Source organism: Panthera onca, chromosome B3 (assembly GCF_046562875.1).
Source record: "Panthera onca isolate mPanOnc1 chromosome B3, mPanOnc1 haplotype 2, whole genome shotgun sequence".
Lineage (NCBI taxonomy): Eukaryota > Metazoa > Chordata > Mammalia > Carnivora > Felidae > Panthera > Panthera onca.
In genome coordinates this window covers 11,950,671-11,963,195 of record NC_138344.1, presented here as the reverse complement: position 1 = coordinate 11,963,195, position 12,525 = coordinate 11,950,671, and the positions used below count along the sequence as shown (strand labels likewise).

General features: G+C 50.6%; 1 protein-coding gene across 1 annotated transcript in view; it reads left to right on the top strand.

The window, feature by feature from the left end:
- Window positions 1-1,481: 1,481 nt before the first annotated feature.
- The window catches only part of RGMA (repulsive guidance molecule BMP co-receptor a), a 47,311-nt gene continuing 36,267 nt past the window's right edge, over window positions 1,482-12,525 (top strand). Inside the window, exon 1 of the mRNA XM_078448974.2 lies at window positions 1,482-1,821. Coding sequence (XP_078305100.1) covers window positions 1,808-1,821 — 14 coding nt within the window. The 5' untranslated portion in view covers window positions 1,482-1,807. The remainder of the gene's footprint in view (window positions 1,822-12,525) is intronic.

Below are 12,525 nucleotides of genomic sequence, written 5' to 3'. Positions count from 1 at the left end.
CAGTATGGTGGGAGACACCTACATTTATGGAAAGGTCACCCTAAGGAATAGGTGAGATCAGCGTTTGGCAGGAAACGCGTGGGGTGCTGGGGGAGCCATTCCCTAAAGGAGAGATATTGGAGCTGAGCTGAAAGATGAACGTGGGGAGAAATTAGTTCTTCAACGGCTATTAGGGCCGGAGCGCGCATTTGCACACAAATGCGCACGCACACCCACATCGAGTACAACTCCTCTGTTTATAGCGGGAGAAACGCGGCCCAGCCAGAGCTAATTATAGAAACCGGCGATCCCAATATCTAATCCCTTCCCGCTAAATCACATGGATTTTATTTACATCCCAACCATAGATTATTTCAATACCTTTGGCCAATAAAACGCAGAATATTGAATTAAAACCACATCCCTCAAGACCACAAGCATAAATAACGATCGTGTTTTAACGTGGATGGAACCTTTTCATTTTGCAAATCCAAGTTCACATATCAAAATCCGAGGCAGTTTGTTTTCTGTACAAACGGGAAGGTCATAACCCTGTCTGAAACGCACTGGCAAAAATCTCTCTAACCGTGCAATGCTAATTTGGGCGTGAGCTGTGTGTTGAGGCTGACTTCACGGCCCAGCTGGGGTTTCAGATTCGCACATGGCGATTGGGTGGCTCTTTACCGTTGCACTGCAAGGGTCTCTCCCTGGACTCCGGAAGCCTCCGGAGATTTACCGCTGTTCTCGCCAGTGCGTGCCTGCGTTGCCGCAGGGTGAAACATCCTTTTGAAAAGCCCGTGAGAATCCACGTGCAGTCTGTGCGTTTGCCTGTAAGAGCGCAGGGCAGGGACTGGAAGGAAGCACGGAGGAGCCCACGCTGACGCGAGGTTACCCCTGGGGAGCTGCTGCAGTGGGGAGGGGATATGACACGGCCCGCTTTTCACTCTAGATATGCCTGAGTGGTGTAAAACTGTACACGAGAACGTGTTTGTGTATTGCACATTTAATGCATACGTATGCATTTTTTAAAAGAAAAAGCTTAACCTAACATCTCAATAGAACAAAGGTGCGTCTCCGCAGAGAGAAGCGTTTCTTCTGGATGTGACGGTCTATTCCAGAAACCTCAGAGCAACTCCCCCGCTGACCAGCACAGAGCTGAGGATGGAAAACGTGCATTCCGCAGCATCCACGAGGGAAATTTGGAAAGTTGGAGGCGCCTCGAGGGTCGCCGCACTTGCCGCCCGCGCCCCCCTTACCGGTGCATTCCCGCAAGCCTTGACTTTACCGCGTGCGCACCCCCCACCCACCCAGCGGGTGCGGGTGCGGGTGCGGGTGCTGGTGCCGGAGGGTGCGGCCGCTGCCGGGGCGGGGCCAGCCGAGCACGCGCCCCCACCTCTTCTCCCGCCCGCGCTCGCCCCCCGCCCGCGCCCGGGGCGCCCGGCCCGCCCCCTCCCCTAGCGCGCAAACGAACCTCTCGACGCCGCGCGCGGCGGCGGCGGGCGGGGGCCGGGCGAGGGAGGGGGCGGGCCCGAGCAGCCCCGACTCCGCAGTTGTCTCCCGAGCGCGGGCTGCGCCGCCCGAGCCGCTGGGCTGGGGAAGCGCTAGCGGTTGGCTCCCGGGCCGGCTCCTCCAGGCGCTCGCAGGCATGCAGCCCGGGAGCAGGCGGCGCGCCCCGGGCCGGTGCTGAGCCGGCCGGGGCGGCGGGGACCAGCGCCTGCCGAGCCCCTCCCACCTTGCCCCGGGGCCCGCGAGCTGCGCTCCGGCACCCCCTCTTCGCCCGCAGCCCCGCCAGCGCCACCCCCCCACCCCCCGCGGGCCGCAGGGGCTCATGCAGCCGCCAAGGTAAGCGCGGGCCGGGAGCGGGGCGGACCCGGCCCTGACATCCCCGAGGCGCCGCCGGCACTTGCGGGTCCTCTCCAGCCCCGCGTCTCTTCTTGCTCCCGTCTTGTCCACAGTTGGAGCTTTGCTGCGCCTCGATCGCTTTAGCTCTTGGCAGCAGTAAAGTTTTTGTGGTTTAGTCTTTGCTCTTTTTTCCTAAAATGCTCTCCCCGGGCAGCCGGCAGCGCGCGTGCTTGGACAGACCCGGCGAGCGTCTCTTCCACCGTGCGCGGGCTGGGAGCTCCCTTTCTCCGGCGCGGTCACCGCCCGGCCCGCGCACCCTGGGATGTCCCGCCGTGAACCCCCATTGGCCCGACTCACCCGGGTCCCCCTCCTCCAGCTCCGCGCCTGGCTGCCTAGGCCAGCTGCAGAGCCGCGGGACAAGCGCCGGCCCCCGGGGGGGGGGGGGGCGTCGGTGCTGCACCTTCTGGGCTCGGGTCCCAGCGGTCCTTTGAACGGGGAGCATCTGTATGCAGGAAGGTGTGGGACTTGGGTTCAGTGCTAAGGGATCGGACTCCCGAGTGGCCCCGGCGTTCCTAAGTGGAGGGGTGGGCCCGACGGGCGGGGCACAGAGACGATTCCGCGCCCGGCTCGAGCCGTGGCTCACGCGGGAGAACTAGCTGAAACAGGGGGACAGGTGTATTTAGGGGGAGGACCGACGTGTGTTGAAGCGGGGGGCGGGGAGGGGCGCTCAGTTGCAATTCTTGATTGCATCCTGTTAATGTAATTGCATTAGATTTGCTCCGGGGCAGAATCAATTCCCCCAAATTGAGATTTTTAATGGGAGCCTGCGAGTTGCTATTATGTCTGTGGTTTCGGAAGGCGTTGGGTTGTATTTATTTTACAATTCGGGTGTCTCGAGGGCGGAGTAGGGGAAATCGCGCCATCTAGCGGAAATGGTAAGCCGCGCCTTCCTTTTCGCCGCGAAGTTGGGTGTTTTCAAAGTACGGGACTCCAGCGCCAGGTAGAGAGCGGGCTGAGCCCTCCCAGGAAGGGTGGTTATCCTAGTTATCCGTGTATCTACAGTCTGCGTGAGCGGGAACGCCCCGACACCCCCAGCTCAGTGCGCCAAGCTCAAGGGACAGAATTACAGGTTGTGCCGAGTGGCAGGCTGGCACCTCGAGGAGATCTGTCACCTTCTCCATCTGGCTTTAGGGTCCTCCAGCAAAAACAGAAAATGTTACCTTCCGGTAGGTGGACACCCATTTTTCGGGCATCAGTCGCAGGGGGGAAAAAAAACATGCGCGCACCTTGCTCTTCTCCAGGACGTCACAGAGGAGTGATTTTTCAGGCGAATCTCAAGCCATGACCCCGAGGAAAGAGATTGACCGAGGACAGCTGAAGGAGAAGTGGGAAAGGGCCTCTTGCAGATCAGGCCAGAATAGCATTTTTTTTTACACATACAAAGGGCTTCTGAAAGTTCCACTGCTGCAGCAGATGACAAGCAGGCCCCCTTTACAAGGGATATGATCTCCTGGGAACAACAGGGAATTACTTTGCTGCCTGACCAGCAGAGCAGACAAAGGCTCTGGGTGGAGCACCCACACACCCAGGCGGGCTCCACGTTCTCTGTGGCTCGTTTTTGCTGCCACCTTACAGGCCAGAGGATATTAGCCACGCCAGCCGGCTTCTCCCTATTCTAAAGGATAGGTTGGTTCCTTGTAGAACAGCACGGTGGTCCCCCTGCGGTGAAGACCCTTGCCCCCTTGAGATCCTCTTCGTGGTGGTGATGGGGAGGAAGGTCCCAGATTCCTTTTGTTTTTAATAAAAATAATTTTTTTCTTACATTTTATTTATTTTTGATAGAGACAGAGGACAAGTGGGGGAGGGGCAGAGAGCGAAGGAGACACAGAACCCGAAGCAGGCTCCAGGCTCCGCGTTGTCAGCACAGAGCCCGACGCAGGGCTCGAACTCACAAACTGCGAGATCATGACCTGAGCCAAAGTCGGACACTTAACCAACTGAGCCACCCAGGCACCCCGATAGAATTTTTTTTAACATTTATTTATTTTTGAGAGACAGAGCATGAGCAGGGGAGGGGCAGAGAGAGAGGGAGACACAGAATCTGAAGCAGGCTCCAGGCTCCGAGCTGTCAGCACAGAGCTGGATGCAGGGCTCGAACCCACGAACCATGAGATCGTGACCTGAGCCGAAGTCGAAAGCTTAACCGAGGGAGCCACCCAAGCACCTCCCAGATTCCTTTTAACAAGAGCCCTGCCCCTCCCTTTTCCCTTCCAGGTGAAAGACAGGTGCTTACATTCTAAATAGACATGTAGAGTGGTAGGTGGCGTTTCTGCCTCCCCCCATGCTGTCTCTCCCTTTGCAGGCGTTTATTTAATAACCAGATTTGTGACAGAAAGGGTCTTGCAGTGACCCGGCATCTTATTCAAGGCGGGCTTCTCTGACCTTTGCTAAGAAACGCCTTACAAGGTGTGACTGCTGCCTCCCCAGTGTGTGTGATCATACAGAGTAGAGCCATCAGAGGCTCCTATTTAATACGACCCTTGGCCCAGCCCTTCGGCCAGCCACCCCATGTGGGGCCAAATACAGGAACTCTTAGATGAAGATGCAGAATAAAATGATAGGTACTGAGCATCCCTGACATTGGGACAGGAAGTTTTTTCCAGCCATTGTTGTAGTGATGCTCACCAGACCAGTGATGGCGTCTAGATCTCGCTAGAGAAATGGATGTCCAGAGAAGTATAGCCCAGGTTCTGTGGGTTTAAAGTGCTTTTTTCCCTTCAACCTTGCTGCCAAATGAATTAAATTCAAGCATTTGCTTTTCCCACGTGTGGTCCCCAAATTCAGTCATGCCTCAGGAGGTATGATCACCGATCTCTTGAGAAGTCTGCCATCCAGGGAAGATTGGATATCCCCAAGTGAAACCGAACATAAACAAACTAGGATTACCAGAAACCAGTGCAGGCTCACGTGAATCTGTTAGTTCTGTGAAATGAAAAGGCACTACTCCATAAAGATCATTGTTCTAGAACCTGACTTATAATAACCCAAAGGTAAGTTCAAATAACTTTTCAGCATCAGTGGTGTTTCTGTGGCTCTTTCGGAGGATGGCTTGGGTTTTCAAACAACATGCATCATTTATTCATTCAACAGACTTAACATAAATTTAACCCGAAGAAGGAAGGCTCCAGACTCTCCCACCTGCCTGGTATCCAGCCCTATTCAAAGGACAGACTCCTGTTTTCCTAATTTTGACCCAACGGCAGTGCATTTTCAGCCTCTTTTCCTTTCAGTGGAAAAACTAAGGACTGTCTCACCTGAGTGTGCATACATGGTCAGGCAGAAGTCGATCTCCTTGGTGACAAATAAACATCTTTTAAAAGGATCCCCGGTTTCTTAGCCAGGTGTGACCCTATGAGTAGAAAACGCAGCATCAGGATGCCTGGGTGGCTCAGTCAGTTAAGTGTCCGACTTCCGCTCAGGTCATGATCTCATGGTTCATGGGTTCGACCCCCGCGTTGGGCTCTGTGCTGATATCTCAGAGCCCGGAGCCTGCTTCATATCCTCTGTCCCCCTCTCTCTCTGCCCCTCCCCACTCATGTGCTCTCTCTCTCTCTCTCTCTCTCTCTCTCTCATTCTCTCTCTCAAAATAAATAAACTTTACAGGGAAAAAAATGCAGTATCATATTAGAGCCTAGGGGTCGAGGCAAGAATGCCTACTGAGTGAGATGTGAAATCTTTTATAATTCTCAGGGCAGCAAGAAGAAGAAATTTTGAAACTTGGGCAGAAATTAACAAAGCAAATGCAAATATCTTTTATAGCCTCATTTAAAAAATTTCAAGGCACTTCTACTTGATGGATGTAAAAATGCCCTACGTACTTACTTGACCTATAAAATTATATCCAGATTACTACAGTAAAGAACTCAAGTGTAGCAAACACTGTTTATGCAGAAGAAAATTACAGAACTACTGCTTGAGTTTACTTCGTGTTCTCCAGTTGTTTGTTTAAAGCAACACCACGAGGTGAAGAACTTTCTAGAATCAAGACACTAGATTTGCCAGAGTCTGGAAATCTGGCAAAAACTTGAAAACAAAAGCTTCTGTCATCTGTCTGGTAGACCAAGGCCAATTCCTGTAGATTCTGTGTCCTCCACGGGGCATAGCAGAGATCAGCAGATAGGAGTGAAAAATGCCCTAAAACTTACTGATTTGCATCTGTGAGGCATTGCTTAGTAATTACCAGCCCTTGTGGCTGCCACTTTGTATGTTTCATTTTTCCATCTTCGGGAACTCTCCCACTCCGGGTCTTTGCCTGGTTGACAGCAACATTTTGGCTCGTTTCCTGGTAATGCTCAGCTCTTGTGCCCTCGTGAGCAGAGATACTCTGGCCAAGTCCTCGATAAGAGTCTCAGTACGGTTATTTTATTCTTAGTATGCTGTTCCTCTGAAGATGGACACAGACTATTTTTTTCATCCTCTTTTGGAGTTGTGAGGACTTCTCTCCCTGATGACTTTTTGAAACGAGATTAGGTGGAAATGCACAAACGTACAACGACTTGCCCCGGTGGCCTCCTGAACGTTCGTGGTGAGCCTTGTCGGCCACAACGCAGACGCTCTACCTCAGAGTTCAGTCTCCTGCTAGTTTTTGATACGTTTCACTGATCTGTACCACGCGGATCTCTTCCCTCCAGTCAGGTATTTAAAAACCATGATACCTTGGGGCACATGGGTGGCTCAGTCGGTTAAGCATCCACTTCCGCTTAGGTCATCATCTCATGGCTTGTGAGTTTGAGTCCCCCCGTCGGGCTCTGTGCTGACACCTCGGGGCCTGGAGCCTGCTTCGGATTCTACGTCCCCCTCTCTCTCTGCCCCTCCCCCACTCATTCTCGTTTTCTCTCTCTCTCTCTCAAATATAAATAAACATTGAAAAACAATTTTTTAAACCATAATACCACATTGTTCCACACACTTCCACAAAGCTTTATCCTCTGTCAGAGTCTGATCCTCTCGTGAGATCCCAAGATGTTGCTAGTTACCCCCCTGCCGGGACGCTGTTTCACTGGCTCTCAAAGAGGCTTGCTCAGAAGCCATCTGCTGGGCAAAAGTGACTTCGAGATTTGCTGCCGGTGCCCATTTTCAGCTCCTGACACTGTCAGTGGCATCCTGGAGAACGGATTGCTCTCATAAGAATATGTCCCCTGGATTCAGAGACTTTAGGCTACTCCGTGGTGTTACGGTCTCTGCAGCCGTTTGCTTTGGCCACGTGGCCTGTGGGGATCTTAAATTGACCAGAGCCCCCTCATGCGAGGGCATGCCCTAGATAGCAGCCACAGAGTCCCAAGCAAATGGAACTCCTGATGACGTCCCCCACGGCCCCCGTGATAAACCATCTCCCCCACCTCCCAGGCCTTTCTCTTTATGCACCCCTTAGAAAAGACCCCCATGGGGCTCCCCAGAAGCCCACTCTTTTGGTCTGAATTGACCGATCTAGCCTCAGCACAGAAACCCTCAAACGCTCTACCGTGGACCCTAATAAAGGCATGAGCCCCAGTCCTGCCTCTCTCCCTGCACCCTCCCTTGACCACCCCACGTGGCCCCTCAAGGTATGCGGCATGCTTTGTCTAGATCTGTGAATAATCAACATCTCCATTTTAGTTTCTCCTGCGGTCTGTCGTTGAACTGTGGCTCACCTCCCGTGCCCCACTTGACAAGGGTTCATTTGACAGATTCATACCAGAAAAGCACATGGAAATGCGTATCCCCCCCACAGAGCCATAAACGCTGTAGGGTTTCCTCAACCCAGTTGGTAGCTTGGAAACAATACGATTTAACGTGGGTTTGGAAATTTGGGTGTGTACTTTCATTTACATTTAATTTAATATCCGTTATGGAAAGCGGTAGAGTATAAATAATAAATAGACTTTTTAAATGCAATTGCATTTTCCCAGATGGGCTTCCATTTATGCAAGAGAGGCAAAACAGCAAGAAATATAGAGCGCAGAGGCCAGGCTTACCTGTAGACATTATGAGGTTCACGATGGCATCTCTTCACAGGTCCGGACCCACCAGTAACCCCCCCACTGCTAAGTTTGCTAGGTCATTTTGCCTCAGAACAAGGGAATCACGGGACATTAACTTATGGCGCTTCATGTCCTTTTGTGCCGCTAAAATAGTCTGATATTCAGAATACTGACTTCAAAATCGCTTACCTTCCTATCCTGAAGCAGACATTCGGCTTTGTATCTTCACGTATCTCAAGAGCATATGGTAGGGAAAAGCCAATGCCACCCTTTTCTCTGCTGTGAGGGTTTTAGCTTGCTTTTATTTTCCTCTGCTAAGAGCATGTTAAGAAAGGAGATCCCGGGGGCGCCTGGGGCACTCAGTCGGTTGAGCGTCCGACTTCAGCTCAGGTCATGATCTCGCGGTCTGTGGGTTCGAGCCCCGCATCAGGCTCTGTGCTGACAGCTCAGAGCCTGGAGCCTGTTTTGGATTCTGTGTCTCCCTCTTCCTCTGACCCTCCCCTGTTCATGCTCTCTCTCTCTCTCTGTCTCAAAAATAAATAAATGTTAAAAAAAAAAGAAAAAAGAAAAATTAAAAAAAAAAAAAAAAGGAAAAAGAAAGGAGATCCCTAAAGTCCACGTGTCTGATTTCTTTATGTGTAAATGGATGCTATTGGCAGAATCTACAGACTTCAGGCCTAGTTAGAAATATATTTACCTCCCCTGAGCCTGAGCCAGGAGTCAATGAGGACAAAGCAAACCCAAGCCAAGATGGCGCCCAAGGCCTGCCTTTCTGGGTCAGTGACCAATCTCTAGGGGCAGGAGCCCGCCCGGCTTTGAATTGGAGACACGGTCTGAATGGCTTGTTATCTGAAAGGACTGCAATGAATTGAGACTATAGATAGTTTTATCGAAATATCCTGTTGTGTAATATTTACCTGTCATTCAGAGGCTACATCCAATTAAGCACTTTATGAAAACTTGCCCCCCAAATACCATTTAGTATCCTAAAGAAAGGAAAGGAATTCTATAACTCTTTCAACTTCCTAAATCTTTAAAGGGGAGGGGGAGATTGTTCAGGCAAATTGTTCTTTTCTGAAAACGTTTTGAAAATTTTGTTTCTGGAAGACAGCATATCTCCAGACATACTCTCATTTCTAACACATGACCCACCATTCTATAAATGGAGCATATTATTTGACCAACAGAAAAAAGTAAATGCCAGGTGAACACGAGAAGAGATGTGAAGCAGCTGTAGTTTGGTGGGGAAACACTGAACTTGGCATCACGAGGCCAGGTTCTGAGGCTCTCCCTGCCCTCGCTATTCTTAGTGACCTTGGACAAATCACTTAATCTCCCAGAGTTTCGGTGCCCTCGTTTGTGAAATGGAGACAACTGTGCCCGCCACACGGTTGAGATGACTCAATGGTTATGTGGGAGACTTTGTGTTTTAGTGGTTGCTCAACAGAACTTGCATATAACTAGTAATGCACTTAGAACCCACCCAGGAGTCAAGGTTATCCAAGAGTGCTTGGGGGATTCTGCAGATTTCCCCCCAGTTCCCACATGTACGAAGACTCTAGCAGAATCGGGTGCACAGTAGACACTCTGTTATAATCCAGACAATGGTTCCTGTCCGTGATGTTGTCAGCTACTTAGCAGCACTTACTCTGTGCCAGGCATCTGTCCTAAGTGGTCTGTCTATATTGTGTCAACTCATTTACGTCCTCACAAGAACCCTCTGTGGGAGCTAAAGTCTATCCCCACTTAACAGATGTAAAGGGTCGGTGTTCAGATGGCATGTTCTTAGCCAGAAGGCTGTATTGACTCTCTCACGTCCAAGTGAAGCCTCCAACAAATGCAAAAAAGAAAACAACGGTGGAGGAGGAGGCTGTCACATAAAGCAACACATTTGTTCTTGCTTCTGCATTGGTGCTCGTCCCCACCTCCCATCATCCAGGGATCTTCGGTATTTCAGCTTTGCATTAGCCATTCTAAACAATTTTGAATTTGATGAATAACTTGGTTATCTGTTCCTATTGCTAAATGTCTATGGTATTCGTGCTTGGCACCAAATTGTTCATTAATCCAAATACTCCAGCCTTCTGCTGGTGGAGAGAGAGAGAGACAGACTCCCTGTCAGTTCAGACAGTTGCCATTTGGTGAATAAATGGTTCCAAGCTGGTTATTCTCCCCAGGACTTTCTGGAATGGGGAGAAGTAAACACTGGGTGGTCTGTTCTCCATTACAGGAACCTGGTGTTTCTTGGTATGGTTACCCAAAAGTTTCTTTAAAACAAGAGGTTATTCCATGTTCGGAAGGCATGGTTTCAGGTGTAGGGTAGAATTGCTGGGGATTATCGCTGAAGAATTTGCTCAGCCACGTTTTTACTTGGGGAACCCAGAAATGTGACAGAGGAGGCCCCAGAATGGCTCCTTGGAGTCAGGTGTAGGCAAAGCCAGTTAGTTACAGAGCTAACACCAGTTGACCGGATCCCTAGAGACCCCTCCTGGGCGGCCAGGCCACAGTTCTGCAGATTGCAATGGCGTCTGGGGGTCCAGAAACAGGACAGAACATTCAGGGGCCACAAAGTTAGAGGTGGAGCCACCCCAAATGCCCCGTCTCTCTCTTTCCCCAGATCCACTGCAATGTCTAGAAAGCCTCAATCTCGACACTGACAATTAAGCACTTCACAAATGCTATCATTTTCATACTGGCTTTGTGGGCAGAAGAATTTGTAAGCTGTGGACCAGATGGTGGGTGTGTGCCAGAGTCACAGTCCCGAGACCCAATAGGAAGCGAGACTTTCGTAGGTGACACTCCAGTTATACACTGGTTTGTAACCCCTGCAGGGAGAAGTGGGAGACGGATCAAAAGAAAACGCGTTGGCTTCTCCAAGCGTTTCCTGAGAAACTCAGAAGTCAAGAAAGAGAGGCGAGGAAAGGCAGAGGGGCTGCTCAAATCCAAAGACCATGGAAATGCACCGCCAGAAACTGTTAGCAGGCGATCAGGAGGGCTCCAACCCAGCCTGGGTTAGGCAGAGACGACACAGAGCGAGTCTGAGCGAGAAGATGAACACAGAAGGTGGAGTGGGGTTAGGAGAGGCAGAGGGAAGACGTGACATCGCTGAGCCTGGGAGGAGTTGGTGAGCTCAGCAGAGGTAGTGTGACAGCCGCGAGTCGCCCAAACCCCACTCTGCCACCCAGCCAGCTGGGTGACCTCAGACAGGTTACTGACCTTCCGCAGTGTAAGTGGGGGTAGATGTGAGTTGTCTGACTTCCAAATGACAGGGGACGGAATAAGCATCTTTAAACGGGAATCGAAGTCCAGGAAGAGGAAAGGATACAATCTGTCTGTACGTACATCTGTCAATCCTCCTTGGCTGGTGATCTCAGTTCTTCTCTGATTGCTTAGCTCCTACCATGATGGGGGAGTTCACAGCACTATTTAACAGGAAATACCTACTGGGAGAGAGCAGTCAGAAGGTTGCTAATCATTCTTGGCGAAATGATAGCGAATGAGCTAGGCTGATTGATTTTATATGTGCTTACATGCGCATGGAAATATCTAGAAGGATGCACATGAAACTGTTAATAGTTATTGCCTCCAGGGAGAGTCACCTAATTTCATTTGACAGGAAGTTGATTAGTTTGGATCATGTGCCTATATTGCTGTTTGAATTTTTTTACGAAATTTGATGCTAGACAGAAGGAAATGGAAAGCCCAGAAAATTTGTTCCTTCTAGCATTTTCTTTAAAAAAAAAAAAAATTCCTGGTATATCTTCCCAGCACAGTGACTGTGCCCATGCCTACCATCAGGGGTGAGTTTCCGGGAGGTTCTAAGGGGGCCACTCCATACCGATGTCCCAAGCCCAGCCAGTGCTCCAGGCTCTGTTCCCGAAATTGGAATCATGAGTGGAAATGCCAGCCCATGGGACAGTCTGTGTAGATTCCTAACAGGCGGAAGTTTGACAGAAGGTGTTCCAGACAGGGTGAAGCTGATGGCAATGGTGGATGTCACCAATCTTTGCCGTCGGTGGTCCCGTTTGTTAAGGAAGTTCCTGACAGAGACTCCCCCCGCCCCCGCACACCAACTCTGAGACACTCACCCGTTCTGTAAAGGCCCTAGTTGATGTGCAGTAAGGATGACGGGGAATCGATGCAGGGCTCTCAGCTCCTGAGACACGGAGAAAGCGCATCAACACCCATCTCAGAGTTCTGAGCACATGGTAGTGGAAATCATTTGTCTCTACACCTGACTGCTCCCCTGGGCTGCCAGGAGGGGGCCAGGACTGTCTGTTGCTCGTGTGAGAATCCCCAACCACCGCCCCCCCCCAATCCCAGAGCTGAGTGTTCAAGTACTTGGTGAGTGCTCCTTGAGTGAGTAAAACAGAAACACAATAAATAAATAAAAAGAATCTCCCTTGTGTGGGGGAAGACAGTGTTACTGATCTGATCACGTACATTTAAAGCCATGTCCAAGAGCAAATAAAATCTGCTCATGTATGAAAGTCATAAGAAAGAATCCAAAGAAAAAGTGAGATACTTCTTCAGTTCCTAAAGAGAGCTGGTGGAATGTCAGGAAATTCTATTTCAAAACACCACTAAAATATTGGAGTACAATCTCTCCATTTTATTCACCAAGAATAAGCATCCCTCGTGGTGAGGGAGGCAGCACAGAAGCACACGGAGAGGAAAGGAAGCC